At 46.4% G+C, this 15,167-nt stretch overlaps 1 protein-coding gene across 1 annotated transcript in view; it reads right to left on the reverse strand.

The window, feature by feature from the left end:
- Positions 1-202: 202 nt before the first annotated feature.
- Pah (phenylalanine hydroxylase) overlaps positions 203-15,167 on the reverse strand; it is a 46,311-nt gene continuing 31,346 nt past the window's right edge. The window contains exons 5-13 of the mRNA XM_005358218.2: positions 14,305-14,372; positions 11,806-12,002; positions 9,665-9,800; positions 8,592-8,661; positions 5,495-5,551; positions 4,568-4,663; positions 3,909-4,042; positions 2,626-2,741; positions 203-450 (exon numbers count right to left, since the gene is read on the reverse strand). Coding sequence (XP_005358275.1) covers positions 404-450; positions 2,626-2,741; positions 3,909-4,042; positions 4,568-4,663; positions 5,495-5,551; positions 8,592-8,661; positions 9,665-9,800; positions 11,806-12,002; positions 14,305-14,372 — 921 coding nt within the window. The 3' untranslated portion in view covers positions 203-403. The remainder of the gene's footprint in view (positions 451-2,625; positions 2,742-3,908; positions 4,043-4,567; positions 4,664-5,494; positions 5,552-8,591; positions 8,662-9,664; positions 9,801-11,805; positions 12,003-14,304; positions 14,373-15,167) is intronic.

The raw sequence follows: 15,167 nt of genomic DNA on the forward strand, positions 1-15,167 counted from the left end.
GGATCTCTGTGAGTTCGAGGCCAACCTGGTCTACAAGAGCTAGTTCCAGGACAGGAACCAAAAGCTACGGAGAAACCCTGTCTCGAAAATAAAAAAAAAAAAGCCTAAGGGTAACAAATTTTAATGAATATTGAAAGGAGGTGAGAAATTACATTTTAAACTAAAGGTATAAGATGTCTAAATCATAAAGATGACTCTGAAAGATTGACCCCTGGTAGGTTTTAATATACTTTCATTTAAGAGAAGTTAGATTTAATTGGTGATGCCCACTGTGTAAGAAGTAATAAAAGCCAACATTTCAAATCAAGGTTTTTCTTGACAGATGGAAAGAAGCAGTCATTATATGTCTATCAACAGATTTTTGGTTGATCTCCCAAGTTCTACCCATGACGTCATTTCCTCTTCATGACTTTATTTTCTGCAGGGCACCGCAGAGGATTCCAACCTCACCTGCGAAGAAATACAGCACATAGGTGAGTCACTTGTTAGATGCGAAGCCCAGTAGGGTCACTGGAGTGGATCACCCTAAACTTCAGAGCAATTGCCCATTAGCTACAGAGACAGCACTAGGCTGGGTCTAGTGTGTAATGAGTTCTAGAGTTGTCTATATGATCTGCTCCCACCCTTCACAGGTTGTTTCCTGGAGCTAAAGGGGTTTGTTTAAGCAACAGGTTTTCCAAGAAAATGCCCAGGGCTGTGTGCTCTTTTTGACACATCTATCCATAACAGCTTCAAGACTTCAAGCTGTTAAACCTAAAGGAGTGGGGTTCATTTAAGTCCCCCATGTCAGAATCATCTGAGGTCCAAATCCTCTACACAAATTGAGAAAATTTAGCTTGGTACTACAACTCAGGGCTATCTTTTTTTTTTTTTTTCAGCACTTGGGATGATTTGAATAGGGATGGCCTCCATAGGCTCAAATATTTGAATGAGTGGTCATTAGGGAGTGGCCCTACTTGAGAAGAATTAGAAGGTGTGGCCTTGTGGGAGTGGGTGTGGCATTGTTGGAGGAAGTATGGCACTTGGAGTGGGTTTTGAGGTTTCAGAAGCCCAAGCCAAGCCCAATGGCTCACTCTCTTTTCCTACTGCCTGTGGATCTGGATATAGAACTCCTAGCTACTTCTCCAGCACTGTGCCTGCCTGCCTGCCACCATGCCCACTATACTGATAATGGAAATAAAAACCTAATTATAAATTAGATCCATAATGAATCCAGGGTCGTTTTGTAGTGCTAGCCTGTGTCATATGATGCCACTTGAGTGCAGTTTTGGTTCTGGACACACAGATGCACACACTCTGCCTGAAACAGCTGGGCTTATATATGAGGCCATTACATATTATGAATTCCAGTGTTTTAGTGGTGCATACAAAGTTTTTTCTGCTCTTATAGAAATATGATTTAATTATAGAAACATCTTTTGGTGGTTTCCTGCAGGCATTCCTCACCCATTCATTCAAAAGCTCGTAAGTGGTGCGGGAAGTCCTTCCATAGATGGGTTGCTTTTATTGGTTAACGAATAAAGAAGTTGCTTTGGTCTGTGATAGGACATAATAGAGCTAGCTGGGGAAACTAAACTGAATGCTGGGAGAAAATAAGTGGAATCAGTGAGACGACATGCAGCTGCTGGAAGAGACAGATATCGGAACTTTGCCTGGTAAGCCACAGCCATGTGACAATACACAGATTAATAGAAATGGGTTAATTTAAGATATAAGAGCTAGATAGCAATATGCTTATATGACTGGCCAAGCAGTGATTTAAATAACATAGTTGCTGTGTGATTATTTTGGGACTGGGAAACTGGGAGTGAACGAGCAGCCTCCATCTACACTAAAGTATCAAATATAATCCTTATGAGTAAGGCTAGGTTCTAGAGACTTGACAAAGAGTCTGATATTTAGCTATGCTCGGGTCTAATTGAGAACAGAGGCACTAAGTGATTCTAAAATGGTGAAATCCTCTGGAAGGAAGACCTACAAGAATATAAAGATAGACGTCCTACAAGAAGAGATGTCTGTGCTACACATGGGAGATGGACTGGCTTTGGATACCTCACATAGGCCTGGAAGAAGAGTGTTTGAAGCAGAAAGGATGCCATGGGCAAAAGTCAGGTGAGTGTGCAGGGACCAGAAGCTGGTCCATGTTGCTAGAGGGTGATTTCGGGGGCCACGGTGAAGCAGGTATGAACAAGGGAGCCCGGCAGTGTTACTACAGTAACTGTTATAACATCCGCCACCAAGGAAGAGCAGCAGGCCGACATCAGTAGAGGGGCTGGGGAGTGGACAGCCAAGGAAGCAGACAGAACTTAGTTCTCAGTTGAGATTCCAGGCAGGGTGATATCCACTGACATTGAGAAGAAAAGCAGCCAAAGGGCAAATAACGAGGGAAAACCTGGGAGTGTCTGGCTGCACGCCAGAAGGTGGAGAAGCGGTGAGAGATGGGATTGGATGCCGGGAGGTCAAAGGCAAAGGGACAGGTTAGGCAGTTTACACAGCCCTTCCCCTCCAGCGAACCTATGACATTTATGGAGATGTTTCTTTTGTCCCCATAGGAAAGGTCAGAAGAGATGGCCTCTATCCTAGGAGAGAAGGTAGTGAGGTACCAAGAGGCTGAGAGGTACTTACTATTGATGGAATCAGCCAAAATCTTCAACTGCTGAGTGTTGTCCAGGACCTCAACCCTCTGAGTGTAGGGGTCATAGCGAACTGAGAAGGGCCGGGGGATGGTGGCAGCAAAGGCCCTGAAACCAAAATCAAGGGCCTAAGTGAAGGGTACCATTTAGAGGGAGGTTATGCTGAAGGGGCTCCGAGTGCCTTTACTTTGCCATAAGCTCTGGAACTCCCTAGAACAGCAGCTCAGAAGCTGGGGCAGAGATGTGAAATACAACTGAGTGAGGGCAGCTGGAGAAGCCTTTGTATGCATGTGTAAAAGCACAATAGGCAATGACTTATTCAGTAAGGTAACTGAGAAAATGAAACCTAGCTACAGAGTACTACTTTAAAAAAATATCAAAGGTACTTGACAATCACTGCAAAAAGAAACACAGCTCTGGTCAACTGACTAAAACAACTATAGTGGCATGGATTAGGTGTCTGAAATGAACCTAGGACCATATTAAATTCTAACTGTTCTAAACCCCTTAAAAATATCACTAAGTAGCCCTTTACCCAAGCCCTAAGAATTAAGTACTGTGGTTACCTCTAGTTTACAAACACAGAGGCTGAACCTTGGTGAACAGGACGTGGGCCATCAATGTTGCAGTGCCGTGAAGGAACCCAGGCAGCCTGGTTCTCATCTGGGTGCTTCCCTGCCTTCCCTACGCATGACTCCCAAGTCTGTAGGAATCTCCCAGGGGCGGTCTTTATGAGGGACATCAATCAGTATAACTAACAAGACGCTCGAAAGACGCCTTAGATATTATGTCTAGGTCAGCCTATGATGAAAGTGAAAGCTTCTGTACTGAAAATGACAATTATCAGGACAGGCAGGAAGTTGCCCCAGGTTTGGCAAGAGCAGCAGTCCCCAAGTCGTGCTGTCTGGCTTCCTTTCTTGTCAGTTACAGCTCTTGGGATCATGAGCAATAGGCTTTTTCCTCCGTTCCTCACATTCCTTATTGTTCTCTAAGATCAGGTTAGTGACAGACCCCAGCTCAGAGGGTCATAACACATGCTATTGCATGACTTGTGACTCACAAAGTCTGCTTCCACCTGCCCTCTCTGAAAGCAACTTTAGCTTAGTGAGTGGGTGCCTTGTGTCATGAGACGCACATCTCTGATTATGACTGGACCAAGTCTCTTCCCCTCTCTTCTTACAGAGCACCCCCTTCGGCCTTGGGGGAATGTTCACACCTCACTGAATAGACCTCAGTTGGAACAGGCAGTCTCGGGCCTTCTTTCTGGAATCTCACCTCACTTTCTCCTTGGCATCATTGAAACTCTCTGCCACGTAGTACAAGGGCTGGAACTCTGTGACACTGTACTCCTGCGAGGCCGTCTTCTCCAGGTCCAGGGGCAGCAGCTTCGGCTTCTCTGATAGACAGTACTGCAGGGACCCAGAGAGAAGTTCTCAGCTAATCCAATGCCTATGTTCTCACCTCCATCCCATAATCCATCTGCAAAGTTCCTCTCATCCCGCTGTTTCCCTAGCCCAGTGCAAATCCGGTAAACTGAGCTATCTAGCATGTACTGGATCAGCTCTCCATAGCTCATGAAAAACCTACAGTTAGCTAGAAAGAACTCACTACAAACACTTCATAGTAAGGAACTCAACAGACACTGGGAGCGCCGACCATATTTCTTGGCATATGTTTGCATATTTACAAAGTTGCATGTCCAGGTCGGCTTAGGCTCAGGAGGCCTCTCCTTCACAGAGTCCTGGAGTCTTGTGCTTGAATTTCTACCTCTAACACACAGGTGTGCCCACATCATAGCTGCTAAGGCATCGACTGCCTGAGAAAGCACAGCTCTAAGCACATCCAGTCGCACTTCAGCGAAGCCTCAAGGATGAGGATGCTCCCCCGTGTCCCTGCTTCTAAGCACCCATGCTTGGTGTCCGTTAAACTCATACTTGTAATTCGCCGAAGGATGACAGGAGCCCGGCGCCGTATGCCTTAATGGAGTCTCCCTCCTTGCAGAGCCCAAACTCCACAGTAAACCAGTAAATCTGGAAGAGAAAGCAAGCAAGCAAAAGATGCTTATCAGGGATGAGCAAGGCATCGGGTACCCAAAGTACCAGGACATATCCGGTAGGTAGGAGTCTGCACAGATACAGTCTCTGAATGGGGGGGGGGGACATAGCATCACCATCACGTCAGCATCTCGTCTTCCTCTCTCGTCACCTGTTGAATCGGGTGGATAAACCATGACGTGATAAGACATGCTAGAATGTGCTAGACGTCCCCAACTAGTTCTTCTCTGTGTGGCGGGAATGTCTCTATGCCTTCTACTTTTCTGCCTGTGGCACACACTGGAACGAGAAATTCCTAAGATATATTGAAACTGGAAAATGGAAGGCAGGAAATTGCCAACGGTGCTGACCTAGTGACTCCACAGCACCTGTGTGTGCATGGTCCTGGCTTCTATGGTAAGAGGACAATGTTTGGCAAGAATGTGCAGCCAAGACCCATTTTTACTCTCTGTCGGAGGAAGACCCTAAAGACCTTCTAGTGTGGGAATAGAGAGGTAAATATTCAAATCCAGCCAGTCCCTGGCACATTATGGCCCAATAGATTTTTCAGGACCATTAGAACAGCTGGTTGGTGTTTCCAAGGAGATCCTGTTAACAAGTATGTAGAAATATCTATAAGCATGCTCACTTAAAAATTCAGCCCCTTAAAAAAATCAAACTGACATCTCATTCATGTGACTGTAATTTGACACATTCTTATCATGATTTCAAATGCCCTAGCTGCCAGGGAGAGAAGAAATCTTCAGTGACCTGAAGACCCCAGCCTGAAGCATTCCCATAACCCCTCCAAGGACAGGAAAGACTTACTGTGGCCAGTTTCTCGATGTAGTCATCGGGCGCACCCAGAGAAGCAAGCCCGATTTCCTGGGTGGAGAGAAAGAGTGTCACTGGCACAACCCATATTTAGACTTAACCCTCAAAGCCAACCTGGCACCCAGTCATGGGCAGGCAATGCCTGACTAAGCGCCATCTGAAGGGTTCAGATTGACCCTGCATATTTTTAGACGTCCACCCTGACTGGGCCACATAAGCATGAAGGTACAGACCTCAGGAGCAGAGATGCCAACGAGGAAGCTACAGAGAGCAGGAGAGGAATGAGAGTGGTGATCACATTAACCCCCAGAGGTTTTTTTGGTTTGAGCAAGTCAAAGAACGGAGTTGCCATGGGTTCATCCAAGGAAACCTATGGGTGCAGAAGCTTTGAAGAAGACTCGGAGTTCACCTCTGGACAGGAGTATAGTGACGTCTAATCAGTGTCCAGTGGAGCAGAGATGCTGAGTTGATGGGCCATATGTAAGACTGGATTTGGCCTTGACGTCTAAGCCAAGGACACAAATGTCCGTTATTTTATTAGAGCTAGTATTCACAGCCACAGGATTGGTTAAACTCACTAAAGGAATTGTTTAGGAATTGGTGTGGGCCGGGAGGAGGATGAAGGATTTTGTCTTTCTTGAAGAAAGAGGCTATGTGCTCTATATCAATGCAGCCTCTCTGGATCCCACCCAGAGGCTGACCTACACTGTCCCCATAAAAAGTGTTGTCTGATTTAGGATAAACTAGATGGCTCAGAGGTTAAGAGCACTGCCTACCCTTCCAAAGGTCCTGAGTTCGATTCTCAGCAAACACATGATGGCTCACAACCATCTGTAATGAGATCTGGTGCCCTCTTGAGGAAGAGACCTGGTCAGTAGTCCTCATCAATTTAGACCATGAAACCCAACATGGACAAGTTCAACAGAACCACCATATACGGGCTGCCCATGTATGCTTCAGCACTGTCAGGGCATAAATTTCATTTTTTATCCATTCAAGTTCAAATTGCCCCTAGCCTGGCTCTACCACCTCATTTCTCCTAAATCTCTATTCCTATATAGGCTGAGTTTAACAGAATCCATTGATAAACTGAGATCGTATCCCTGCCCTTTTTTCTCTTGACATCATTTTCAAAGTTAGGGTCTCATGTATCCCAGGCTAGCCAGGAGCTGACTGTACAGGCAAGGGTAGGCTTGGTTTCTTATCTTCCTTCTTCCAAATGCTCAAATTAGAGGTGTGTGCTACGACACCCAGTATCTTGTCATTGTTCTTTGTAAGTCAAGATCTTGGCTTATAGGGGGACCCCAATATCCCTCTGCACTCCCTCATCACCCCCATACTGCTCTACAGTGGTAAGAAACTGTTGCCTTTAAATGAAAACAAAATGTTCTCACAGAACAACTCTCTGCCTTAGGACCTTCCACGTCAAAGTTGAGAGCGTCAAACAGATGATCCAACAATGTCTGTTGACGTTAACTGTCTGCTCCTCTCCAGGGCTGCCCAAAATGCAAATGATTTAAGGAAGGTTGCCATCTGCTCTACAGCTAGACAGACTATCTCTGAGGTCAAGAATTTAAGCTTCCTATTCTCCAAGGAGAAAGCTTCTAATTCTCCTGTCATAGCAACCAGTCCCTTTTAGAACTGCCTTGAGCAATCAACACCATCTTGGCAGCCGTAACTACACTATTGGCAATAACACTTCCATAGTCAAAGTTCAGCCAGACACTCCCACTTCTGAGGTCCAATGGTTTCCGGGCTCCATAATTCTCCTTACCTCACGTGGAAGTAGCAAGTGTTTTCGTTTGGGGAGCCTATGTCTTCCGAGTAGTGAGGAATCAGCTGAACCTTTTTATTGGGTTTGTTTCAGACATCAAGTGGCAGCTTCAGTGCTGAACAGCGTAAACACTTGCTGCAGCTAATGGAATGCTTGTGGGTTCGTGCACAGTGTCAGAACTCTCTAACTCCTGCTTGAAGCAGCATTTGCTCATAAGCTATCCTTTATCATTCTTTTTTAGTGAGGATGAAGACTAATAAAGGGGGGATTTTACTGATTCAAATCCGCGGAAACTGAGGCACAGGCTGGCTTCTCAACTTGCCCCAGTTCACACAGCTCCCATTCACCAAAGCTCTGGGTTGAACCCATAAGCACCTTGGAGCCATCTTCCAATCTTTCATAATCCCAGCTACTCAATTCTGTTTTAAAATAGTTTTATAGCTTTTTAAATTATTTGGATGCCTTGTGTCTCTGTGGGGTGTATTCATATGAATGCAGATGCCTGCAGAGACCACGGTCATCATTTCTCTTAGAGCTAGAGTTAAGGGTGGCTATTAGTTGCCTGATGTGGGTGCTTGAACAAAAGCTATGATCCTCTGCAAGAGAAATATACTCTTAACTGCTACGCCATCTTCCTAGATACCCTCTACATACACACAATTGTGAGATCCCCCCCCTCAGTGATGAGAGAGAATTAGAATTTTTTTAACTCATCAGAAAACATTTTTGAGCTTTACCATTACTCTAAAAGATGAATCAAAGCCATGGTACCATTTTGACAGTGGTAATGGGACATTTGGATTTCTTTTATCTATCTTTCTTGCTTTCTTCCTTTCTCTAGCCAGTTATACATAAGATCATTGACATTGGATTCTTGGCCAACGTTCTCAAGTACACATACAGATGACTACCTGACAAGATGGAAAGTGCCAAAGTCTCAGTACTGGAGGGAAAGTAGTAGGCAAACTTGGAAGCAGCTGAGGTGACGTCTGCATAGAGATGAGAGATTCTTTCATCCGTGAGGAGGTTCTAATGGACAGCTGATCACTGAGATTAGCCAGTTGGGCACAGGCACGTCAGAGGACGATCAGTCACCAGACCCAGGCCGCAATTCTAGGAATGAGTCTTCAGCTTGGTCCACAGAACCACACACCCTTCTCGGGGTCTCCGGTTAGTGGAATGATACATTGTTTCCGTCTCACAGAGATGTGGTATGATACCTTGTTTCCACTCTCACAGAGCAAGTAACAGCCCCTTTGTCGGGCAGGGATTGATTCATTCCGGTCCTGACCCTAGAACTACGTCTTTTTTCCTTACCTGTGAAAACTGGGCAAAGCTGCGATCTGAAAACAAAGGCACGTGTCCCAACAGTTCATGACAGATGTCACTAAAACAGAAAACACAGCATTCAGCAAAGGGACTAGTGAAACCAAGTTAGACTCAGGGATCTTATATGGAGAAGGGATAGGAAGAAACAGCTCATTGACACGTGGGACTTCACTCTAAAGAATAAGCCCTGTGCTGAGCAAAGGATCCCTTGAAATAAAATATGAAAGAAAAGAAAAAGAGGGGGAGTAAAAGAAAGAAAAGGCAGAGCTATTAGGAGTCCTGGGAGACAGAAAGCCAGCATCCCCATAGGTCTCTTCTCAGGTACCTGTGTAAGGAGTGAGATGCGGTTCAGAGTCCTCCCATCCCATGTCGCCTTGCCACTCACCCACCTGGAGAGGGATGATGTGCCCAGATTTTCCAGTAAGAACTTTTTTAACAAAGGAGTTGTTCTTTTCTTGGCCAAGAGTAGGCCAATAGTCAAAAAAGAAAGGCTACATTTATCTAAAACAGTAACAGGTTGACAGCTAGAAGTCCTTTCTAATCGGCAGCCATCATAGTCATAAGAAGGAAACAATTTGGGGCGTCATACTGATCTCTTTGGATAAACTTCTCTGTGACTAATGAGGTGGCTAGAAGCCCAAGCAGAGAGCACAGTGGCCACCCATCCTCTCCTTCTGGCCAAGACATAATCCAAGCAAGGAACTGGAACCATCTAAATGGCGTATTTCAGAGATGCTGAGATCACTCGGCTACTCTCGCGCCTGTCCTATTTGGAACTTCCTCCAGAGGTCTGACTTTGAGGCTCAATGGAACCTCTTTTCCTGCTACACAAGGGAATCCTAATCCTCGGTTCACAGAATGGCTGGATCTATGAGTCCAAATTTCATCTATCTGGACCAGGAAAAAAAAAATCCCAGGATATGACTTTCTCTTAGAACTATGATCAAACAAAGCAGGCAAGGGACTGTGCGGACCAGCCTGCAATGAACCTGCTCAGCATTCTCAGCAGGTAGGACTAGTACCCACTGTGATGGGCAGTGGTAGCGGAGAATGACACTCACGGTTCAGGTGTGTACATGGGCTTAGATCCATGTCTGATGTACTGTGTGCAGTGGAAGACTCGGAAGGCCAGGCCACCCAAGAAATCCCGAGAGGACAGTAAACCAGCAACAGGTCGGAGGCGGAAACCGGTACAAGCTGGAAAGCAGAAGATTAAAACTCAATGCCTGGAGTGAAGCCGGAAAGGCTACGTAACCCCCAGCAGAGAAGCAATGCCCCAGGGTGTGAACTTTCTACCAAGGAGACTTGACTTCCGGTCTCTGCCCCCTTGGCTGTGTTGGATCATGTAAACTCCCGTTGCTGAGATTCAGTTTTCTCACCTGCAAAATTTAGGTGAGTCCTACTGAGGGATATACTGAGCATCGAAACAGTAACGACTAAAAATTACTTAGCAGAGCCTAGTCCCTTCCAAACATTCAGCAAATTTCTCCGTGGTTACTGCTTATCAGGATCAAATACTTTTCCACTACTTCTCATGTTTCTGCAGTAGCAAGGAGATGTAAGGTCAGCATTAGGAGTAGAGCATGCAATGAGACTTCCAGAACCGTACCACACACAGGCCATCCTGGGAGGAAAAGCCACGAGAAATCAATCTACTGCATTCAATTTAACTCTCTCTCTCTCTCTCTCTCTCTCTCTCTCTCTCTCTCTCTCTGTCTCTCTGTCTCTCTGTGTGTGTGTGTGCGCGCGCGCGCACGCGCGTGCATCTCCGGCTCCAGCTCTCTCTCATCAACCCCCCATCTGTAAAGCAGTGCATATGGGTTTCTCTTAGCTCTACAATGTAGGGGGCACTGAGAACTGGTAGATGTTTCCCTAATCAAGAGCACCCATCCACACCACATCCTCCTCTCTAAAGCTCCCAACTGCTCACCGTCTTCTCCTTCCTACACCTGCTCCTCACTCCTCTCTTCCCTGGGAGCAGAAGGTGGCACCACTGATGACCATAACTACACGCCAGGCACAAGCTACCCCTTGCAAGAACTGCGAGGAAGACACTTTCACCCCTACTTTAAAGATGGGGAAGTTGAGGCATAGGTTAAAGCTCTCAGTCCAGAGCCACAGGTCTCAGGGCTTCAAACCCTTTTGACTGCAATTGTATAACCTGGCAACAGCTAGCATTGATGCTAACATCATTCTTACCAGAGGCTCAGCATCCGGCAGTAAATGGGAGATCATCTTTAGGATCGGCTCTCTCTCTCCCTTCACCCTACACTTTCAGGTTGATAATTACTCTAGTTTAAACTCTTGCTCCTTGCTTTATCCTAGATGTGGGGAGAGATCTGGAAGATGGCCTCATCTGTCCTAGTTCTAAGCTCCCTCCCTGCCATATACTTATTTTGGCCCATTCCCTATCTCTTCGAGGCTCTGATGCAGAGAATAATTATTCCTTTCTATATGACTGTGGCCCATCCGCCCACGTCTCCTTCTCCTACCTCGCATGCATAGGTGTTCAATTGAAACTGGCCGACTGTTGGGGCTTTACTGAGTGAGCATCCCATTGTCAGAAGGAGAAACCTAGCTCCCTTTGGGAAGGCTGTGCAGGGGCTTACCCCTCCGACAGTGCACTGCCGAGCAATCCGGTCACGTTAACCCTCAGATTCACCGAACACTGACAGTGAACCCAGCATCATGCCAAGTGCCTTCCCATGCAAGATCTCATTCCGTTCTCGTGATTTCTCTGTGACGGATGCCAAGAGGGCGACAGTGTCTGTTTGGCAGGTGAACCACGTGAAGGCAGATTTACACAACCAGAAAAGGTCAAAGGCAGGATCCATCCCAGATGAATAGACTCAGAGGGAGGGACTCTCGGCACTGGGCCGCAAGAAAAGCACACTTTCTCCTTGTCTTGGCATGACAGCCATTTCCTAACAGTGGGCACTCCAGGGGAAACACTGCCTGGGCACCTCAGTTTGGGGTCTGAGAAAAAATCCTTTCAGAGACAGCTATGTGCCGTTTTTGCTTGGGGGGAAGAAGATGGATAATGGAGGTGAGACAGAAGGCAGGAGACGATGCAGCTGGATTTTCCTTGGGAGACTCAGCCTGCAGGCTCCCTCACACCACTACTCCCAACAGCCTTTGCTTCCTCCCCGCCTCCCCCCTCCCCGGCCACTGCCTGCAGGGCTTGACCCTGCTGAGGACTTACACTGCAGGAACTGGGATACATCTTCCAGCTGGGGGATGTTGTCTTCACGGAACCCGCAGTACTTTTCCAGAAGTGGGAAGATGTGGTTGTGCTCGTAGCAGGCATGCGTTTTATACAAGGACTTCAGGGTCCTGAACACTGTCCCCCAGGTCTTCTTCTCTTCCTCTGTGTAGTCCACCCGAGGGATGGGCTGCCCACTAGAATACAAGCATGGGACAGGTGTCTCCAGCGGGGAAGTAAGGTCATCAGAGAGAGTCAGGCTTCACCATTTGTGAGACGCTGCCACCAACCAGCATGGACTGCAAGCATCGTTTGCAAGAGAAAAACCACTATCATGTTGGTCCCCACAGGAAACCATGGTTTGGTTGAGGAATTGCTTTCACTCTGGGAAACCATTTGGCCTTTCTGCTTCCTCAGTCTGTCTGTTCAAGGTAGAAATGTGCTTTCAGGGACTACACAGGCGACATATAAAGCAGTATGGACGGAGCGATACGCAGACGGCGTATCTGTTTCTAAACAGAGACCCCCCACACTCAGCGAAAGCACCTCCGTGCCTTGTACTCAGTCAGCTAAAGCAATTCTGCTATGACTGACCTGGATTTACTAGCTAGGGTGCGTGTTCTAAACTTGTCCGGGCAGGTTCCATTTGCGAAGCTTGATGTTTCTGTTCCTGGGAAGTTAGAGCTATTTAAATGTAGGCTAAGGCCCCACAGCATATATAGCTACGTATCTTAAGGTGTGTAAGTCACAGATTTGTCAGTTAACCAAGTTCTAGACCGAAGGTAAGAAATCTATAAATATTGAGATGGAGGAACAAAGAAGCATGCTAAGGTGTAAGTACGCTTCTATGTGCCACATTTGTCAAAGCGCCAACATGAGACCCCGGAGCCCAGAAAGTCAAGGACAGATGGATCTTAATAGCGCCCCCTCAGGTGACTGGTGGGAACTGCAATTTAAGAGTCATTAGTTTGGCAGCTTCTAAGCTGTGTGCTGAAAACAAAAACCAAACAAAGCCAGTGACCCCACACTTCTTGTGCTGTCTCAGCCTGTGGCATCTGAGGAAGGGGACACTCAGAGCCACCTTTACAGCTGGGAGTGTGGTCAGGGTTGTCCAATCATCGTCTCTTTATCCTGACCACCGTGATTGGCTGACACACGGGTCCACGTCTAGTCAAGAGCGATAAGACCCAATCACAGAACTTTGGCTGACTTTGTGGGAAAAAGCAAGAGCTTCTAACTGAGCTGGAGCATCACAAGGAACCCATCTCTGAGAAGGGGAGGCCAAGCCTGAAACAAGAACAGTCTTAGGTTGTGGGCTGGAGAGACGGAAAGAGATCCCCTGTTCTGAACCTGCTTTAGGCCCAGGGTTACTAGACACTGTGGAAATGGTGAGATTAATTCTAGGGACAGATAAAGTTAAAGCCTGCCTTTGTCACCTCCTAGTTATTTGACTTCCTTTAGCCTCTATTTCCTCATCTGAAAAAAAAAATGAGGGTTTATTATAATACTATTTATGTGGGGGGTATGAAATTTAGCAAAACCCCAAATACTCAGCAAAGAGATGGTAACCAAATTGACTCTGAAGAAGAGTTCTTGCCTGTACTGACTTAGTGGGACAAAGGTGAGGACAGAGAAAGGTCACCATGTTCCCTAATTTCTGCTAAACAGAAGCCAGGTCCACATGGACTTTAATTGACTAAGGCCACACAGCTCTGGATTCTTCCACAGTCACTCAGAGAAAGCAATGCTCTGGATGTCTCTCCATCCACAGGTAGATTTGCTTTTCACCCCACAAGGCCCCAGCATTTCCTTCTGTCACTGATGTCCTGGTACCTTAGTTTCTGGGACAGCTCTGGAGCTTCTGTTTATGCATGTCTTTTCTTTTTCCCTTACCTCGGAAACTGCTGTCCTCAAAACACAAGTTCCCCAAGTCACAATTTACATAGTTCCTAGGACTCACGACAGCAACGTCAGTATATTCCCAAACACACATTTGATATGGCCATTTTCTCTCGGCTAAAATGATAGAATCCTGAGCAGGAAATAAAAATCCCATCTGACAGTTGCCCTACAAAACTGTACGCAAGATCAGTAGAACGTAGCTGGTGCAAAGGCTCCTGGGATATCAATTCGCTGGAATGGCCATCTCTTTTCCTCCTGGCCTAATGTGGAGACCATAGGCTGCCCCATTCAGGATGGAAGCCTCTCCAGTCATTCCAGACAATGAACACTGAGCTAGCAAACTTGGGAGAGAGCTGGGCTACAGCAGTGGATACTTCTGTTTGATCTAGAGGCAATTTTTTAAAACATTAATACAAGAGAGCTTAAACACACATACATATACACACATATACAAACACATACATACACACATACACACACATACAAGCTCTTTCACACACACACACACAAAGCAGGGTGTTCTGGGCTGATTGTTGCCAATCTAGAGCATGGGCTAGGGGTATGTTCTTCTCTCGGTTAGCCAACAGGGAGACTTACTGGCGGTAGTTGTAGGCTATGTCAGCAAACTGCTTTCGTCTTTCCCGGTACACAGGATCTTTAAAGCCCTAGGAGAAAGAAGAGACTTGATGACTCAGGTCTGCAGAGGGAGAGGCCTGGCGCTGTTGTAGAATTGTACACTGTGAAGATGTGTTGTTCTCGTTGGTCTAATAAAGAGCCAATGGCCAGTGGTTAGGCAGGAAGAGTTTGGGCAAGACTTGTGGTTGAGGGGGAGCCCTGAGATGAGGAAGGCTGGGGTCACCGGGATTCGGAGAGAGGCAAGATGAATCTGACATGCTGAAAAAGGGGTACCAATACATGGGAAAACATAGATAAGAAATATGGGTTAAGTTGTAAGAGCTAGTTAGTAATAAGTCTAAGCTATCAGCTGAGCATTTATAATTAATAATCAGTCTCCATGTCCTTTCTTGTAAAGCCAGTGGTCCCGACAAAAAATTCCACCCACATGACACCTCTATCAACAGTCTGCTTGGAAGCCTTTCCGCTATGATGGTTCACACTCCTTTCCTCGATGATACTCTAACACACAGTCTCGGTTAAATACAGAGGAGGTTTTCTCACGGTTGAGAGAGACGCACACTTAGCCACACCTGCAATGCAGTGAAATCGTCGCCAGCCTGACATTCCTATATCTATGGATAGACTCTGTTCTTAGAGAAATGTCATCCGCACCATTCCCAGTTTCTAAGCCAACTGGATCATGCCAAGTTAGATGTCTGTGTTGAAGGCATAAAATATTCACTCAGTTTCTGAGTGGTGTGTGTTTAGTAATGCCTCCTCATGTGCATGCATCTCTCTCTCTCTCTCTCTCTCTCTCTCTCTCTCTCTCTCTCTCTCTCTCT

The sequence above is a fragment of the Microtus ochrogaster genome, chromosome 24 (assembly GCF_000317375.1).
Source record: "Microtus ochrogaster isolate Prairie Vole_2 chromosome 24, MicOch1.0, whole genome shotgun sequence".
Classification (NCBI taxonomy): domain Eukaryota; kingdom Metazoa; phylum Chordata; class Mammalia; order Rodentia; family Cricetidae; genus Microtus; species Microtus ochrogaster.